The sequence below is a fragment of the Podarcis raffonei genome, chromosome 3 (assembly GCF_027172205.1).
Source record: "Podarcis raffonei isolate rPodRaf1 chromosome 3, rPodRaf1.pri, whole genome shotgun sequence".
Classification (NCBI taxonomy): Eukaryota; Metazoa; Chordata; class Lepidosauria; order Squamata; family Lacertidae; genus Podarcis; species Podarcis raffonei.
In genome coordinates this window covers 121,789,624-121,804,694 of record NC_070604.1, presented here as the reverse complement: position 1 = coordinate 121,804,694, position 15,071 = coordinate 121,789,624, and the positions used below count along the sequence as shown (strand labels likewise).

At 47.7% G+C, this 15,071-nt stretch overlaps 1 protein-coding gene across 8 annotated transcripts in view; it reads left to right on the top strand.

Annotated features, from left to right (window-relative positions):
* The window catches only part of PTK2B (protein tyrosine kinase 2 beta), a 358,085-nt gene that overhangs the window by 63,001 nt on the left and 280,013 nt on the right, over positions 1-15,071 (top strand). For all 8 annotated transcript variants that reach the window (XM_053383797.1, XM_053383802.1, XM_053383801.1 and 5 more), the window contains 7 exons: positions 1,471-1,533; positions 4,121-4,175; positions 6,544-6,684; positions 7,612-7,686; positions 9,235-9,336; positions 10,213-10,330; positions 14,281-14,320. In XM_053383797.1, coding sequence (XP_053239772.1) covers positions 1,471-1,533; positions 4,121-4,175; positions 6,544-6,684; positions 7,612-7,686; positions 9,235-9,336; positions 10,213-10,330; positions 14,281-14,320 — 594 coding nt within the window. The remainder of the gene's footprint in view (positions 1-1,470; positions 1,534-4,120; positions 4,176-6,543; positions 6,685-7,611; positions 7,687-9,234; positions 9,337-10,212; positions 10,331-14,280; positions 14,321-15,071) is intronic.

The window sequence follows — 15,071 nt, the reverse complement described above, 5'->3', positions numbered from 1 at the left end:
TTGCCAAGCGTGCCTTCCTCTTAGCATGTTTCTCCCTTGCGTCCTGAATTTGAGCGTCTTCAAATCCCATGACACCTTTGGTAAAGGCTTTTCTCCAATTGGAGCGATCGCAGGCCAGTGTTTCCCAATTGTTGGTGTTTATACTACATTTTTTAGATTTGCCTTGAGATAGTCTTTAAACCTCTTTTGTTGACCAGCAGCACTACGCTTTCCATTTTTAAGTTCGCAGTAGAGTAGTTGCTTTGGAAGACGATCATCAGGCATCCGCACAACATGACCAGTCCAACCAAGTTGATGTTGAAGAACCATTGCTTCAACACTGGGGATCTTTGCTTCTTCCAGTACACATGTGGGGAGCCACAACATTATTCGGAAATGTGGGGTGCATGCCACTCCTTTTCGTCTCCCGCATTGGAGACCCACGTTGCTCACCAGGGAGAATCTTCAGGAGTGCAACACCCTCTGGAAAGTTTGTGACCTTCAAAATTCACATGTCACAAAATTCATGGAAAACTCTTTTTTTTCCCCAGTGCCAAAATGTGAGCTTTCCCATCATCTAGCTTGATTTTGGCCACCTTCCACCTCAGTGCTCGAAACCTCCCATTGGGGCAGCCCATCCCTTGAAGACTCAGCCCAAGATTTTGATAGTGTTTTTTAAAATTTAAATATGCGGATGACACATTTGCATGTTTCATTTCTTGCTTAGATCTAACTTATTTTCCTTCCTGCAGGAAGCCCCATGTGGCAAACAACAAACAACAAAATAAACAAAAACAAAAAACAAGGTTGTTTTGGGAAACGAGTTAATTCAAAATATCTTTTTTTATTATAAAATTTTATAAATTTTCCAATTATTTTTTAACAATCTCTATCAAGTATAATTAACAAAAGAAAAAGACAGATACAAGATTCCATTGCACCCTTTTACCTCCCTCCACCCTTCCATGGTTTCCATATTTAACATTTCTTGCTACATATTTTACATCCTCCATATTTTCCATTTAACTCTTACAGCTTAGGTCTCTGTTAGCTCAGGAGTGTTCTTTAAGTCCTGTTAAAGAGCTCAGCTGCTTACAGTGGTCTTCCAAATGCAAGATAAATTTCTTCCAGTCTTTATTAAAATCTTGGTCTTCCTGGTTTCTGATTTTCCCAGTCCTTTTTGCCATCTCAATGTAGTCCCATCAGTTTAACTTGCCATTCCTCTCTGGTAGGGACCTTTCCATCTTTCCATCTCTGGACTCACCAGTATTCTGGCGGCTGTCGTTGCACCCAAAAGATCACAATGGGCTTTTGCACTAGATTTGGAATTCTCCTGGATCACCAACACCAAGGGAAGGGGGGGCTTGGCTTCAGGGCCATCAGCAGAGGAATCCCAGTTAGTTATCCCTGCAATCTGAACCCACCTGACTGATGCAACCAGCACACTCCTTTCCCGTCTAATCTGGACCATCTCTCTCTCTCCATCCCCAGGAGGTTCTACAAGGACATGCCTCACAACGCTCTAGACAAGAAATCGAACTTCGAGTTCCTAGAGTAAGTAGATAACATTCTTACAGGCGTGCAATTTCTCCTTGGGTCTCTCTGATTTTTAGATACCAAGTCGAGCCCTTGGTGCATCTACTCTGTCCAATGCCAAGTAAGTCTCATAAATGTCGTTTGGAACGCTGGGCACCTTTCCAGTTAGGAGTTTGATCTGGCCTTCCACAAATTGTAGTGCAGATCTTTTCTGGGTGGAAGATCAAATAAGAAGAGTTTAAGAGCTTCTGAACGTTCTATGTCAAGCTTAGGGGTCTGCTCTTGTTGTCGCCATTTCATTTTTTGGTGTTCTGTTAGTGCCTGCGTGTTATTAACTGATAAACTGTGGACCTCTTTGGATAACTGGGTTATTTGAGAGGCAATACCTCTAATTTAGGGACGCAGGTGGCGCTGTGGGTTAAACCACAGAGCCTAGGACTTGCCGATCAGAAGGTCGGTGGTTCAAATCCCCACGACGGGGTGAGCTCCCGTTGCTCGGTCCCTGCTCCTGCCAACCTAGCAGTTTGAAAGCACGTCAAAGTGCAAGTAGATAAATAGGTACCGCTCCAGCGGGAAGGGAAACGGTGTTTCCGTTCACTGCTCTGGTTCGCCAGAAGCAGCTTAGTCATGCTGGCCACATGAGCCGGAAGCTGTATGCCGGCTGCCTTGGCCAGTAAAGCGAGATGAGTGCCGTAACCCCAGAGTCAGCCACGACTGGACATAATGGTCAGGGGTCCCTTTACCTTTACAGCGTTGGGTTAGGAAGAAAGGGGTAAAGAGTGGGAATGGTGAGTGAGGTGGGGTCAGGTGGCAATGCTTCTATTTTTCCACTTAGTGTATGAGTGGGGTTTTGTGTCAACATCACTTGTGTTGGTTCTCTTACTGTTCGCTTGTTGTATTTCCTTGGTGGCGAGAGAGGTTAGGGTGGCCTAGGGTGTGGGTGGTTATCTTTGATTGGCTGTAGTGAAATTTGTTTTTGTGTGTGAGCGTGAGTGAAGTATGTGTGTGTTTTTGGATCAGGTTAACCAAATTGATTTGTATGCTGCCGCCGGTGTCTTGTCGTTGTCTTGTTGGGCTGTGTATGTGATAAAGGGGAGCCATACCAGGGTGAAGGCGTCTTCTTCTATTTGTTGCCTCAAATGCATTTCAAGCGAGTATGTAAAGTCTTGAAATATACTCGGAGTCGAGAGTGGATTTCATGCTCTTTATTCAGCTGATAGTGGCGAGGAATGGAAGTTCCCCCAGAATGTCTGCTTTATATACATTATTCACACAACGGGCCCCACGTGATTGGCTAATTCCGGGATTCTCCTGTAAACCAATCAGGTTGCGGATTCACTTCCACCTGGAGCTGGATTGGGTGGCTCCTGCGGACCAATCAGACTGCTGCATTCTGAATTCTATTGTTCTAGGACCAATCAGACTGCTGCATTCTGAATTCTATTGTTCTAGGACCAATCAGACTGCTGCCTTTTGGATTCTCTTCAACTCATATTTCCTTGGTGGCGAGAGATGTTGAGGGTGGCCTAGGGTGGGGTTGGTTGTCTTTGGTTGGCTGTAGTGAGATATGTTTTTGTGTGTGAGTGGGGTATGTGTGTGTTTTTGGATCAGGTTAGCCATATTGATTCGTATGTTGTTGGCGGAGTCTTGTCGTTGTCTTGTTGGGCTGTGTATGTGATAAAGGGGAGCCATACCAGGGTGAAGGCGTCTTCTTCTATTTGTTGCCTCAAATGCATTTCAAGCAAGTATGTAAAGCCCTGAAATATAGTCGGTGTCGAGTGTGTATTTCATGCTCTTTATTCAGCTTATAGTAGTGAGGAAGAAATGGGACACGGGTGGCGCTGTGGGTTAAACCACAGAGCCTAGGACTTGCCGATCAGAAAGTCAGCGGTTCGAATCCCCGCGACAGGGTGAGCTCCTGTTGCTCGGTCCCTGCTCCTGCCAACCTAGCAGTTCGAAAGCACGTCCAAGTGCAAGTAGATAAATAGGTACTGCTCCGGCGGGAAGGTAAACGGCGTTTCCGTGCGCTGCTCTGGTTCGCCAGAAGCAGCTTAGTCATGCTGGCCACATGACCCGGAAGCTGTACGCTGGCTCCCTTGGCCAGTAAAGCGAGATGAGCGCCGCAACCCCAGAGTCGGTCACGACTGGACCTAACGGTCAGGGGTCCCTTTACCTTTAGTAGTGAGGAATAGAAGTTCCCCCGAAATGTCTGCTTTATATACATTATTTACACAATGGGCCCCACATGATTTGCTAATTCCGTGATTCTCCTATAGGCCAATCAGGTTGCGGATTCACTTCCACCTGGAGCTGGATTGGGTGGCTCCTGTGGACCAATCAGACTGCTGCATTCTGAACCTATTGTTCTAGGACCAATCAGACTGCTGCATTCTGAATCCTATTGTTCTAGGACCAATCAGACTGCTGCATTCTGAATCCTATTGTTCTAGGACCAATCAGACTGCTGCATTCTGAATCCTATTGTTCTATAACCAATCAGACCTCTGCATTCTGGATCCTATTGTTCTAGGACCAATCAGAGTGCTGCATTTGGATCCTATTCAACTCAGTACATAACAAGCCCTCTCTGCTTTCTCTTTCCTAGGAAAGAAGTGGGTCTTGATCTGTTCTTCCCAAGGCAGATGCAGGAGAATCTGAAGGTGAGAAGTGCCTTGGATGTCAAAAATGTTCACAGACTCATTGGAAAGGGTCCTGAGGCTCATCCAGTCCAAGACATCTCAGCCAAAGCATCCATGGCAGATGGCCAGCCAACTTCTGCTTCAAAACCTCCAAGGAAGGGCAGCCCTCAATTTCCCAAGTGTCTGAGATGCATATTAGCTTTTGGGGGAATAAGTGGAGAGGAAAGTCCTTGTGGGATGTTGCATTCTCCTAGTCTCCTCAAGCTTCATGGTAGCTTCACATTTCACCCAGCCTTTGCCAAACGGGTGTCTTCCAGAAGTTTGGGACTACGTCAGCCCCAGCCGGCACAGCTGCGGAGCTGCCCCTAGGTTACCGAGCCAAGTTCTTGCCTAAAATTACAAGGCCCTTAACAACTTGAGTGCAGGATACCTTAGGGACCACCTGACCCCTTAGATCCCAGCCCAGAGCCTAGGACTTGCTGATCAGAAGGCCGGCGGTTCGAATCCCCCCGACGGGGTGAGCTCCCGTTGCTCGGTCCCTGCTCCTGCCAACCTAGCAGTTCGAAAGCACGTCAAAGTGCAAGTAGATAAGTAGGTACCACTCCGGCGGGAAGGTAAATGGCGTTTCCGTGCGCTGCTCTGGTTCGCCAGAAGCGGCTTAGTCATGCTGGCCACATGACCCAGAAGTTATACATGCTCCCTCAGCCAATAAAGCGAGATGAGCGCCGCAACCCCAGAGTCATCCGTGACTGGACCTAATGGTCAGGGGTCCCTTTACCTTTACCTGCTAGTGGTCTCTATGTGTCCAGCTGAAGCCATGCGTGCAGTCTTGTGGGCTCAATTCTGTGGAATTCCCTCCCATTTGGGATCAGACGGGCCCCCTCCCTGTTGAACATCTGGTACCCAATGAGGAAGACCTTTTCATTTTGGCTTGTTCCAATTTTCTGAATTTACGGTTGGTTAGTTTCTTTGAGATTTTTTAAAAACAGGTATTTATTTATTTATAGCACAACAAAGTTTAGTAACAGATGCCATATACAATAAAAGTGCAAAGTGCTATCTAGAACCGAATGTATAGGAACAGATTTCCATACCAATGTCAAAAATAATAAATGAATATCACATGGTTCTGGGTAATGCAAACGGGCTTACATTATCCTGTACGTTATTACTCCAGTACGTGATTAAAAACCTGCCCTTCCCAGTTCAAAAACCGGGCTCAGGGCGGCTAACAACAAATTTAAAACACTTAATTGTAAAAGCATCATAAAATACAGTATAAAAACATGAATAACAATAAAATTCAAAGTTCAAAAATCAGTTTAGGGGGAAAAGCCATCCAATAAACATTAGATGATCCCCAGGGCTGGCTGGCTGAATTAGTCCTATTTGAGCCAGCAAGGCGGCCAGGGGAGAATTAGCTGTGGGGTCTCAGAGCAGATAATCTTCATAAAAAGGGGAGGGGGAGGGAAGGAAGGGGGATAAAAGATCAGGCTGAATTCAAATTAAAGGCCAGGCAGAATAGCTCTGTCTTACAGGCCTGACGGAAGGAAGTTAAATCCTGCAGGGCCCTGGTCTCATGGGACAGAGCGTTCCACCAGGTTGGAGCCATCACTGAGAAGGCCCTGGCCCTGGTGGAGGATAGTCTGACTTATTTAGGGCCTGGGACCTCTAAACTATGGTTATTCATGGACCTTAAGGTCCTCTGTGGGGCAGACCAGGAGAGGTGGTCCCATAAATACGAGGGCCCTAAGCCACAAAGGGCTTTAAAGGTAAAAACCACCACCTTAAACCTGACCCTGTACTCCACCAGGAGCCCGTGCATATAAACTTCACCATGCATACTATGTCCCAGATCCATTCTCTCAAGGATGGTGGCAGGGCTAAGAAGCACCACATTAATCCCCTTTCCTCTGTTAGTGCCATTTCTTAGACTGAGGAAAACTAGAAGATTTCACGGTTCGTTTTAACAGGCTTCACCTTTCCTGTATCTCCTTTGCAACCGGATTGTAGGCTGCTTAGAAACCGTGGAACAAACTGGTGCAGAGATCCTGAAAAAGAAGAATATTTATCAAAACAACAAACCGTTCTAAATTGTAAATATTAATTTTTGGGACTTCCCATAGCCTGGACCTTGAAGCATATCTCCAAATTTCAATCCTGTCTCTCGTCGTTATTTCCACCTCAATTTTAACACTCTAAACTTCTTTGTCTCCGGCTCTGCGATTCTCAGTCATGTCAGAAATCATATAATGGATTTTTATTATTTTAGTTTTTTGTTTTTATTGGATTATGATTTGATATTGGATGTTTTTTATTGGGAAATTAATAAAAACGATTTAACCAAAAAACAACAAACCGTTCTTCTCCTCTGCTTTCCTCCCCGCAGCCCAAGCAGTTCCGCAAGATGATCCAACAGACTTTCCAGCAGTATGCCCTTCTGCGGGAAGACGAGTGCATCTTGAAGTTCCTCAGCACTCTGTCCACCATAGCCAACATTGACCAGGAGAGCTACCGCTGCGACCTGATTGTGAGTGTCCAGTTGCCTCTTCCAACCTTCCTTCAAGCCGGGCTATGGCTCTGTCTGTGCACACATTGCCGGCCTAAAAACGCAGCGAGGTTGTTTTCTCCCCATGTGGCTTGAAATATACTCAGAGTCGAGAGTGGATTTCATGCTCTTTATTCAGCTCATAGTGGTGAGGAGGAATGGAAGTTCCCCCAGAATGTCTGCTTTAAATACATTATTTACACAATGGGCCCCACGTGATTGGCTAATTCCGGGATTCTCCTGTAGGCCAATCAGGTTGCGGATTCACTTCCACCTGGAGCTGGATTGGGTGGCTCCTGTGGACCAGTCAGACTGCTGCATTCTGGGTCCTATTGTTCTAGGACCAATCAGACTGCGGCATTTTGGATCCTATTCAACTCGGTACATAACATGTCTCAAATCACATTTGCTCATTGCATCAGTGCAGTTGGATCGGCAAGTCCTAGGCTCTGTGGTTTAACCCACAGCGCCACCAGCGTCCCATAGTAGCACCTTAGAGACCAGCTAAACTTCTCTAAGGTGTTACTGGAAGGAATTTTTTATTTTGTTTTGACTACGGCAGACCAATACGGCTACCTACCTGTAACTAGGGTATGACAACTTAAAATTACAAAAAATATTGTTTTTCGGACTAGTCTCATGATGGTGAACTTACCTTGTTTTTGTACTGTGGTTACCAGCTTATTTCCTTTCTTTTTTACTTTTGTTATAAATGTGTTTACAAAAAAATAATGTGAAGATTTCACATGCAAAAACCGATCGTTAATGTCCTGGATTTCTGAAACTCCTAAACCTAACAGAACTGTCGAAGGGAATTATGGGAGTCTGAACCCAAATTCCACTTGACCAGGGTTAGTGAGCATCAGGAGAGCACCCCAAAATGACTTTCCTCTCTTTTCCCTTTTCTAGCAAGGATGGTGCATCACAGTAGACCTGGTGATCGGGCCAAAGGGCATCCGGCAAATGACCAGCAAAGAAGCAAAGGTAACACATTTGGGAACATGCTTCCATAAATGCACCGGGGAAAAGGCATTTTCATGCACTCTTCAGCATCCCTGTGTGGTTTTGCTTTGTGGCCTGGCTCCATGAGAGTCAGAATGCATGCTATAAATCTGGCATAGGCAAACTCGGCCTCCAGATGTTTTGGGACTACAATTCCCATCATGCCTGACCACTGGTCCTGTTAGCTAGGGATGATGGGAATTAAATGAAAGAAAGAAAAGAAGAAAAGAAAAGAAAAGAAAAAGTAAAAGAATGCATGCTATATGTGACTAGCCTCCAGCAGCACAGATGTGGAAAGCCTGCCTTATTTACCTGACAGGAGCTCAGGTCTTGCACAGGCACCCCTTAGTCATACCCCTGTTGAAATCAACAGATGTTAAGTTATTAACTGATTTGAATGAGTCTTCTCTGAGCATGCCTTAGTCAATGCGGGTGACGGTTCAAATCCTTGCGACGGGGTGAGCTCCCGTTGCTTCGTCCCTGCTCCTGCCAACCTAGCAGTTCGAAAGCATGTCAAAGTGCAAGTAGATAAATAGGTGTCGCTCCGGCGGGAAGGTAAACGGTGTTTCCGTGCGCTCTGGTTTCCATCAGTGTTCTGTTGTGCCAGAAGCAGTTCAATCATGCTGGCCACAGGACCCGGAAAGCTGTCTGTGGTCAAACGCCGGCTCCCTCGACCTGAAAGCGAGATGAGTGCCGCAACCCCATAGCCGCCTTTGACTGGACGTAACCGTCCAGGGGTCCTTGACCTCTTAAAAAGGTAAAGGTAAAGGGACCCCTGACCATTAGGTCCAGTCGTGTCCGACTCTGGGGTTGCAGCGCTCATCTCGCTTTACTGGCCAAGGGAGCCGGCGTACAGCTTCCGGGTCATGTGGCCAGCATGACTAAGCCGCTTCTGGCGAACCAGAGCAGCGCACGGAAACGCCGTTTACCTTCCCGCCAGAGCGGTACCTATTTATCTACTTGCACTTTGACGTGCTTTCGAACTGCTAGGTTGGCAGGAGCAGGGACCGAGCAACGGGAGCTCACCCCATCGTGGGGATTCAAACCACCGACCTTCTGATTGGCAGGTCCTAAGCTCTGTGGTTTAACCCACAGCGCCACTCGTAAACAGGTAAAACAGGTAAAAACCGATTTGAATGAGTCTTCTCTGAGCGTGCCTTAGTCAGATACAACCTCTGCATTTGACCCAGCAGCTTGGCTTCTGCCAGAGGAAAGAGCTAGCGAGCAAAACACATTGTCAAGTACGCTGTGTGGGTTGATTTTGGGGGCTTCACCGCAGAGCCTCAGGCTATCATACAGCACCCACTTTTACCTGGGAATAAGCACCTGCGAATGCAGCAGGACTTTGTAGACATATGTAGGACGCACAGTAAATTTTCACCTGCAGGATTAAGAAGCGAGGATGGGTGGGCATGAGTCAGGGTGCTGATGTTCTGCCACGCTCATCCTTTGCACAGCACCCACCCACCCAGACTTCATTGATCGCTGTTGCAAATGAAAACCCTTTTGTTTGTTTATGACTCACCGCAGCCCACGTGCCTGGCCGAGTTCAAGCACATCAAATCCATAAAGTGTTCAGCCGCAGAGGAAGGAAAAGCTCTCTTGCAGCTGGGGCTTACGGGGAACCCCCAGGTAAGAAGGAAGGAAGAGGCATTGGGGAAATAAGGTGGAAATTCATTATATATATATATATGGGGAAATGGCTTGTGGGGGTGGGAGGAAATGTATTTGGCAAACGTGCTGGTGAAACTGGAGAAATGGGCACTGAAATACTACTGCTGAATTTTGTAGGACTTTATTATTATTATTATTATTATTATTATTATTATTATTCATTTATTCCCCAGCCACTCTGGGTGGCTCCTAACAGAATTCAAAGCACAATAAAGCATCAAACATTTAAAACTGTTGTGGAAATGTGGCACAACAAATGTATTCTGCCCAGACACTGAGGTCCAGCTCCGAGGGCCTTCTGGTGGTTCCCTCACTGTGAGAAGCCAAGTTACAGGGGACCAGGCAGAGGGCCTTCTCGGTGGTGGCGCCCGCCCTGTGGAACGCCCTCCCATCAGATGTCAAAGAGAACAACAACTACCAAAGGCAGACCTGTTTAGGGAAGCTTTTAATGTTTAATAGGTTATTGTATTTTAGTGTTTTGTTGGAAGCCACCCAGAGTGGCAGGGGAAACCCAGCCAGATGGGTGGGGTATAAATAATAAATTATTATTATTATTATTATTATTATTATTATTATTATTGACAACAAAAATGGAAGGATGAGAAAGTGAGGATGGCAACGTGGGCAGATGTGTCCTTATCTGCCTCCCTCTGTTCAAGGAGAGAGATTGAGATGGGCAATCAGTAGCTGGTGTAAAACTCCCATAATTCCTGATTATAAACCATGCCTGGTGCTGGCACTGATCTAGAAAACTCTAGCCGCAGTCCATGGTCTCTTTAGTCTTCTCCCCCAGGCTGACAAACAGACATCCTCTCCCTTTTTTTTGCTTTGCAGTCCTTGGCAATCAAAACAGCCTCTCTTGCCGAGGCGGAAAACATGGCGGACTTGATCGATGGCTACTGCAGGCTGCAGGGGGGGTTGGACACCTCTCTCATCGTCCGTCCCAACAGAGGTGAGAAAGCAACTCCTTGAGCCTGGCCAAGCCTTACCACCTTCATTCGAGACCCTTCTCCAGGTCCCACTACCATCTGAGGTTGGGCAGTGTGTGTGTGTGTGTGTGTGTGTGGAGACGGAGTCTTCTTGGCTGTGACACCTAGTGAGTGGAACGCCCTTGCCAGCCAAGCCTTGCCCAGTGCCCACTCTGAGATGTTTCTAGTTGCGTGTCGAGACCCCGCAACCACCCCCTCACAAAGAATAAGACACCAGGACACAGATATTATGTTAATATTACTGGGCAAGTTTTGCCCACAACTTTATTGATTACAGACTGTGAGCGGTATTGGCTTAGTTTATAGCAGCAAGCCAAGAGGAAGATGTCCAGCTCACGCCAGTGTTTAAATTGTTCCCGGCCACGCCCCCCAGCCACCAGATTGGCCGGACATGGCCGGGATCCCCTGGGCAATGGGGGACTTTGCCCCCCGCCCCGGAGGAGAGGTGGTGGCCACGCAGTCCACCGCAACTCCTCCCCGCAGGTAAGTGGAGTGGGTTTCCAGATGACCTGTGCTTGCCTCCAGGTGCAGCCCTGATCCGGATTTGTTTGCACAAAATTTGCGCTTGACAGGCTAGACAAAGTCACCATCTAGTGAACCCAAACGTTCTATGAGAAAAGAAATTTGCACTGGAAAGCGCAGGATAGCAACCGCCAGATGGCAGTGTCATTGCAAAAATGTTGGACAAACAATTCCTGCTCTGAAAGCTCCCTTTTTATCTGCCCAGATATTCCAACATTGCACACAGCCGGCTTTGATTGCCGCCTTGTGGTCCAGCTGGTTTACTCAGCGGAGACCCTGCTGAATTTTATTGTATTGCTTTGTTCTTATACCTGCCTGCCCACCTGGGAGGAAGTGCTGAAGGGCAGTCGATAAATCCCCTAAATAAATAAACCTTCAGTGAACATGCAGCCGGCAGTGACTTCCCTATGAAGAAAGGTTGCAGCATTTGGGACTTTTTAACTTAGAGAAAAGGCAAGAAAGAGGCGACGCGGTAGAAGTTTATAAAATTGAGCGTGGCGTGGAGAAAGCAGACAATCTTTCCCTCCTTCCTCATAACACTAAAACTCATGAATATTCAGTGAAGCTGAATGTTCAAAGATTCAGGACAGATCAAAGGAAGCCCTGCTTCAGGAAGCATGTAGTTAGACTATGGAACTCCCTGCCACCGGAGGCAGTGATGGCCAACAACATAGATAGCTTTAAAAGAGGATTGCGCGTCGAGGTCCCCGAGCCACCCCAATAACTCACACCACACACATCAATTTTTGTTTAAGGTTTTTGGCATGGATTTGGCCACAACTTTATTTAAATACACACACGTGAGTGGTTGCTTAGGCATTGGTTACGACTATCTGTCCTTGCCCCAGGGACAGCACTGACTTCCGGATTCCAGCAGAAGCCAGTGAGGGAAACAATTTTTGGGGAGAAAATGAAGCTGGGCCTCAGTCCCTCACTTCTCACCCTCATGCTCCTGGTGGCTTGCACGGCCCAAGTCAGGGACAAGGACGAAAAGAATGGCAAGCCCCTGGATTCCTTTAACGGAATTCCCTTTCCGCACCACCATTGGAGGGGTAGCCACTTACCCCTCCACCAACCAATTTGAACCAATGCCTAACCGCAACCTTACAAGTTGTGACGATTTGCTACGCAGTAGGCAAAAACCAAATGGCAACAGCCAATCAGCCAAATGGACAAAATTCCTACCAGGCCGCTGCCTCAAAGCAGACGACCCCATGACAGGCATAGCAAGGTCAGAGGACAATGAACCCCCCCCCCCTTTTCATTGATCCGGTGCACGCAGCCCAAGAGAAAGCCCCTGTATTTAAGCCCTCTGACCCCTCCCACCAGTTTGCAACATAACAAACTCCCCAGAAACACACTTTTGCCCAGTCACAGCTCCTGGCCAAATATTAGCCAAACAACAGTGGGGTGGTCCTTAGGCCCCCACCGCAACACGTGCTCTCTGTTACGGAGAACACGCTTTAGATAAATTCATGGAGGAGGAGGAGGGGACTATGGCTGGATGCTGCTAATCAGGATGGCTCTACTATGGCTCCACAGTTGGAGGCTACTGAATACCAGTTGCTGGAAAGCACAGGGAGGAGCGGAAAATATTGGGCTCAAATCCAGCTTTTCCTTTCGGGCATCTGGTTGGCCACTGTGAGAACATGATACTGATCCAAGATGGGCCATGGCCTGATCCGGCACATTCTTCTTAGGTTCATATGAAAAGATCAAAAAGGGGGCCTTGATGCCTTTGTTTGTAATTGCGTGACACAATTATTAAGGTTAATGGGCTAAAAAAGGCCACAACTTTATTGGTTACAGGTGATGAGCGGTATTGGCTTAGGCATTGGTCCTAACCGACTATATCCAACTTCAGCCCGTCCTCTTGAAGTCCAGGAAGGGTTAACCACCAGTAGGGGGAGTCCTGCTGATGCACATCAACTAGGAACTCCTCCGGGGCCACCGCTAGGGGGCGTGCCTTAGGCCCTCACCTCCTTAGGCTTCGGACAGGGCCACGCCCCCCGGAAGCCTTTACTGGACTACCCTTCAATATGTGGGGCAGGTGATGGCGCTTCCTCCCCTCTTCCATCTACAGAGCAATACCAATGCCTAACCGCCAATACCCAGAAAGTTATGACGATTTGCTACGAGGTAGGCGGAAACCAAGTGGCTGCTGCCAATTTGCCAAGTGGGAAAATTCCTACCAGGCCCCTCAATGGCGACCAACCGAGGTCCATAGCAAGGTCAAGGAACGAAAACCTTATAGGGCAGGAGGGTGGGAAAAGCAGGAAGAGCTGGCAGGCGGGAAAAGAGGGAGATCCCCAGCCGCGCCTGCCTTAAATAGGGCAGGCCACCCCCAGAGCCAGCTGATTGGCTGGCCAGGGGGTGACGCGGCCGGGGATTCCCCCAATCGCGTGGGGGCTGGGCTCCAGCCGCTGCTCTCATGGTGGGGTCGTGAAGCCCACAACTCCACCTCCTCGGGGCGGAAGTGGCTTTATCAGATAATGGGCAAGCGCACACTGTGTTTCATCAATGCTCATGGTCCCTCATGGAACATGTGCAGAGGAAGGCGACTGAGATGATCAAGGGTCTGGAAACCAAGCCATATGAGGAACGGTTGAAGGAGCTGGGTATTTTTAGCCTGGAAAAGAGGAGACTGAGAAGAGATAGGAGAACCATCTTCACAAAGCTTAAGGGTTGTCACGTGGAAGAGGGAGCAAGCTTGTTTTTTGCTGCTCTGGAGGGTAGGACTCGAACCCACGGCTTCCAGTGACAAGAAGGGAGGTTCGCACTAACCATCAGGAAGGACTTTCTGACAATAAGAGCTGTTCAGCAGTGGAACAGTCTCCCACAAGCAGTGGTGAACTCTCCTTCCTAGGAGGTTTTTAAGCAGAGGTTGGGTGGCCATCTGCCATGGAATCTTGAGCTGTAAACCCCTTAGAGGGGGTTGGACTAGATGACCCTCGGGGTCCCTTCCAACTCGACGATTCTATATCAGTAAGAAGGTGGGCTGGCATCGTCAGGCCACGAATGCTCCTAGGAGGCTGTGCAATTGACTGTTCCAGAATCCAGATTAGAGATGCCTCGTGTTTGTTCGGTGGAGAGGATAATGGGACCGAGCAAACAAACACCTGGGCGAAGAATGGGATGGAATAAGGGAAATCTACTAGTCCCTGGTGATTTGGAGGCAAGAAAAGAAGCAAGCAAACCCATCTGTCAGCAGCAGCAAGATGGAGAAGCTCAGTCCAAGCTTTGAGTTTTGCATGTGCTCCATAGCTGTCAATGTTTCCCTTTTTTTAAGGGAAATTCCCTTATTCCAAATAGGATTCCTCACAAGAAAAGGGAAAAGTTGACAGCTGTGATGTGCTCTGTTGATGTTCCTTTCCCTCTTCTTTTTCCACAGACAATGATAAGAGGATCAGCCTGCCCCAGGTCCCAGTACAGTAAGTATGAATCTCTCTAACCCATAGTTACCAGATTTTTTTCAAGGAATCCAGGGACACTTTCATTTTCTCTTTCCTTTTACTTTTTTTTAATTTCATGCTTTATTATTTTAGGAAAGGGTTGCCCAGAGTTCTTGCCCTTTTTGGGGGGGAACCCCAAAGTTGTCGGGCGTGCATCTAGACACCAGACAGGCAGAGAAGCCCATCTGTTTGTTGTTGTTGTTTAGTCGTTTAGTCGTGTCCATAGCTGTCAACTTTCAGATTCGAAAATAAGGGATCAGCAGCCTCACCTGTCCCGGGGACTGTCTACGGAATATCTAACAATGCGGGATAGTAGCTGGAAGCAGCGGGGAACGGCGCTGCAGTAAGGGAATTTCTCACAAAAAAAGGGAAGGTTGACAGCTGTGGTCGTGTCTGACACCTGGCTTGAGAGCAGTACATGTGAAAAGGATCTAGGAGTCTTGGTTGACCACAAACTTGACATGAGCCAACAGTGTGACGCGGCAGCTCAAAAAGCCAATGCAATTCTGGGCTGCATCAATAGGAGTATAGCATCTAGATCAAGGGAAGTAATAGTGCCACTGTATTCTGCTCTGGTCAGAGCTCACCTGGAGTACTGTGTCCAGTTCTGGGCACCACAGTTTAAGAAGGACACTGACAAACTGGAACGTGTCCAGAGGAGGGCAACCAAAATGGTCAAAGGCCTGGAAACGATGCCTTATGAGGAACGGCTAAGGGAGCTGGGCATGTT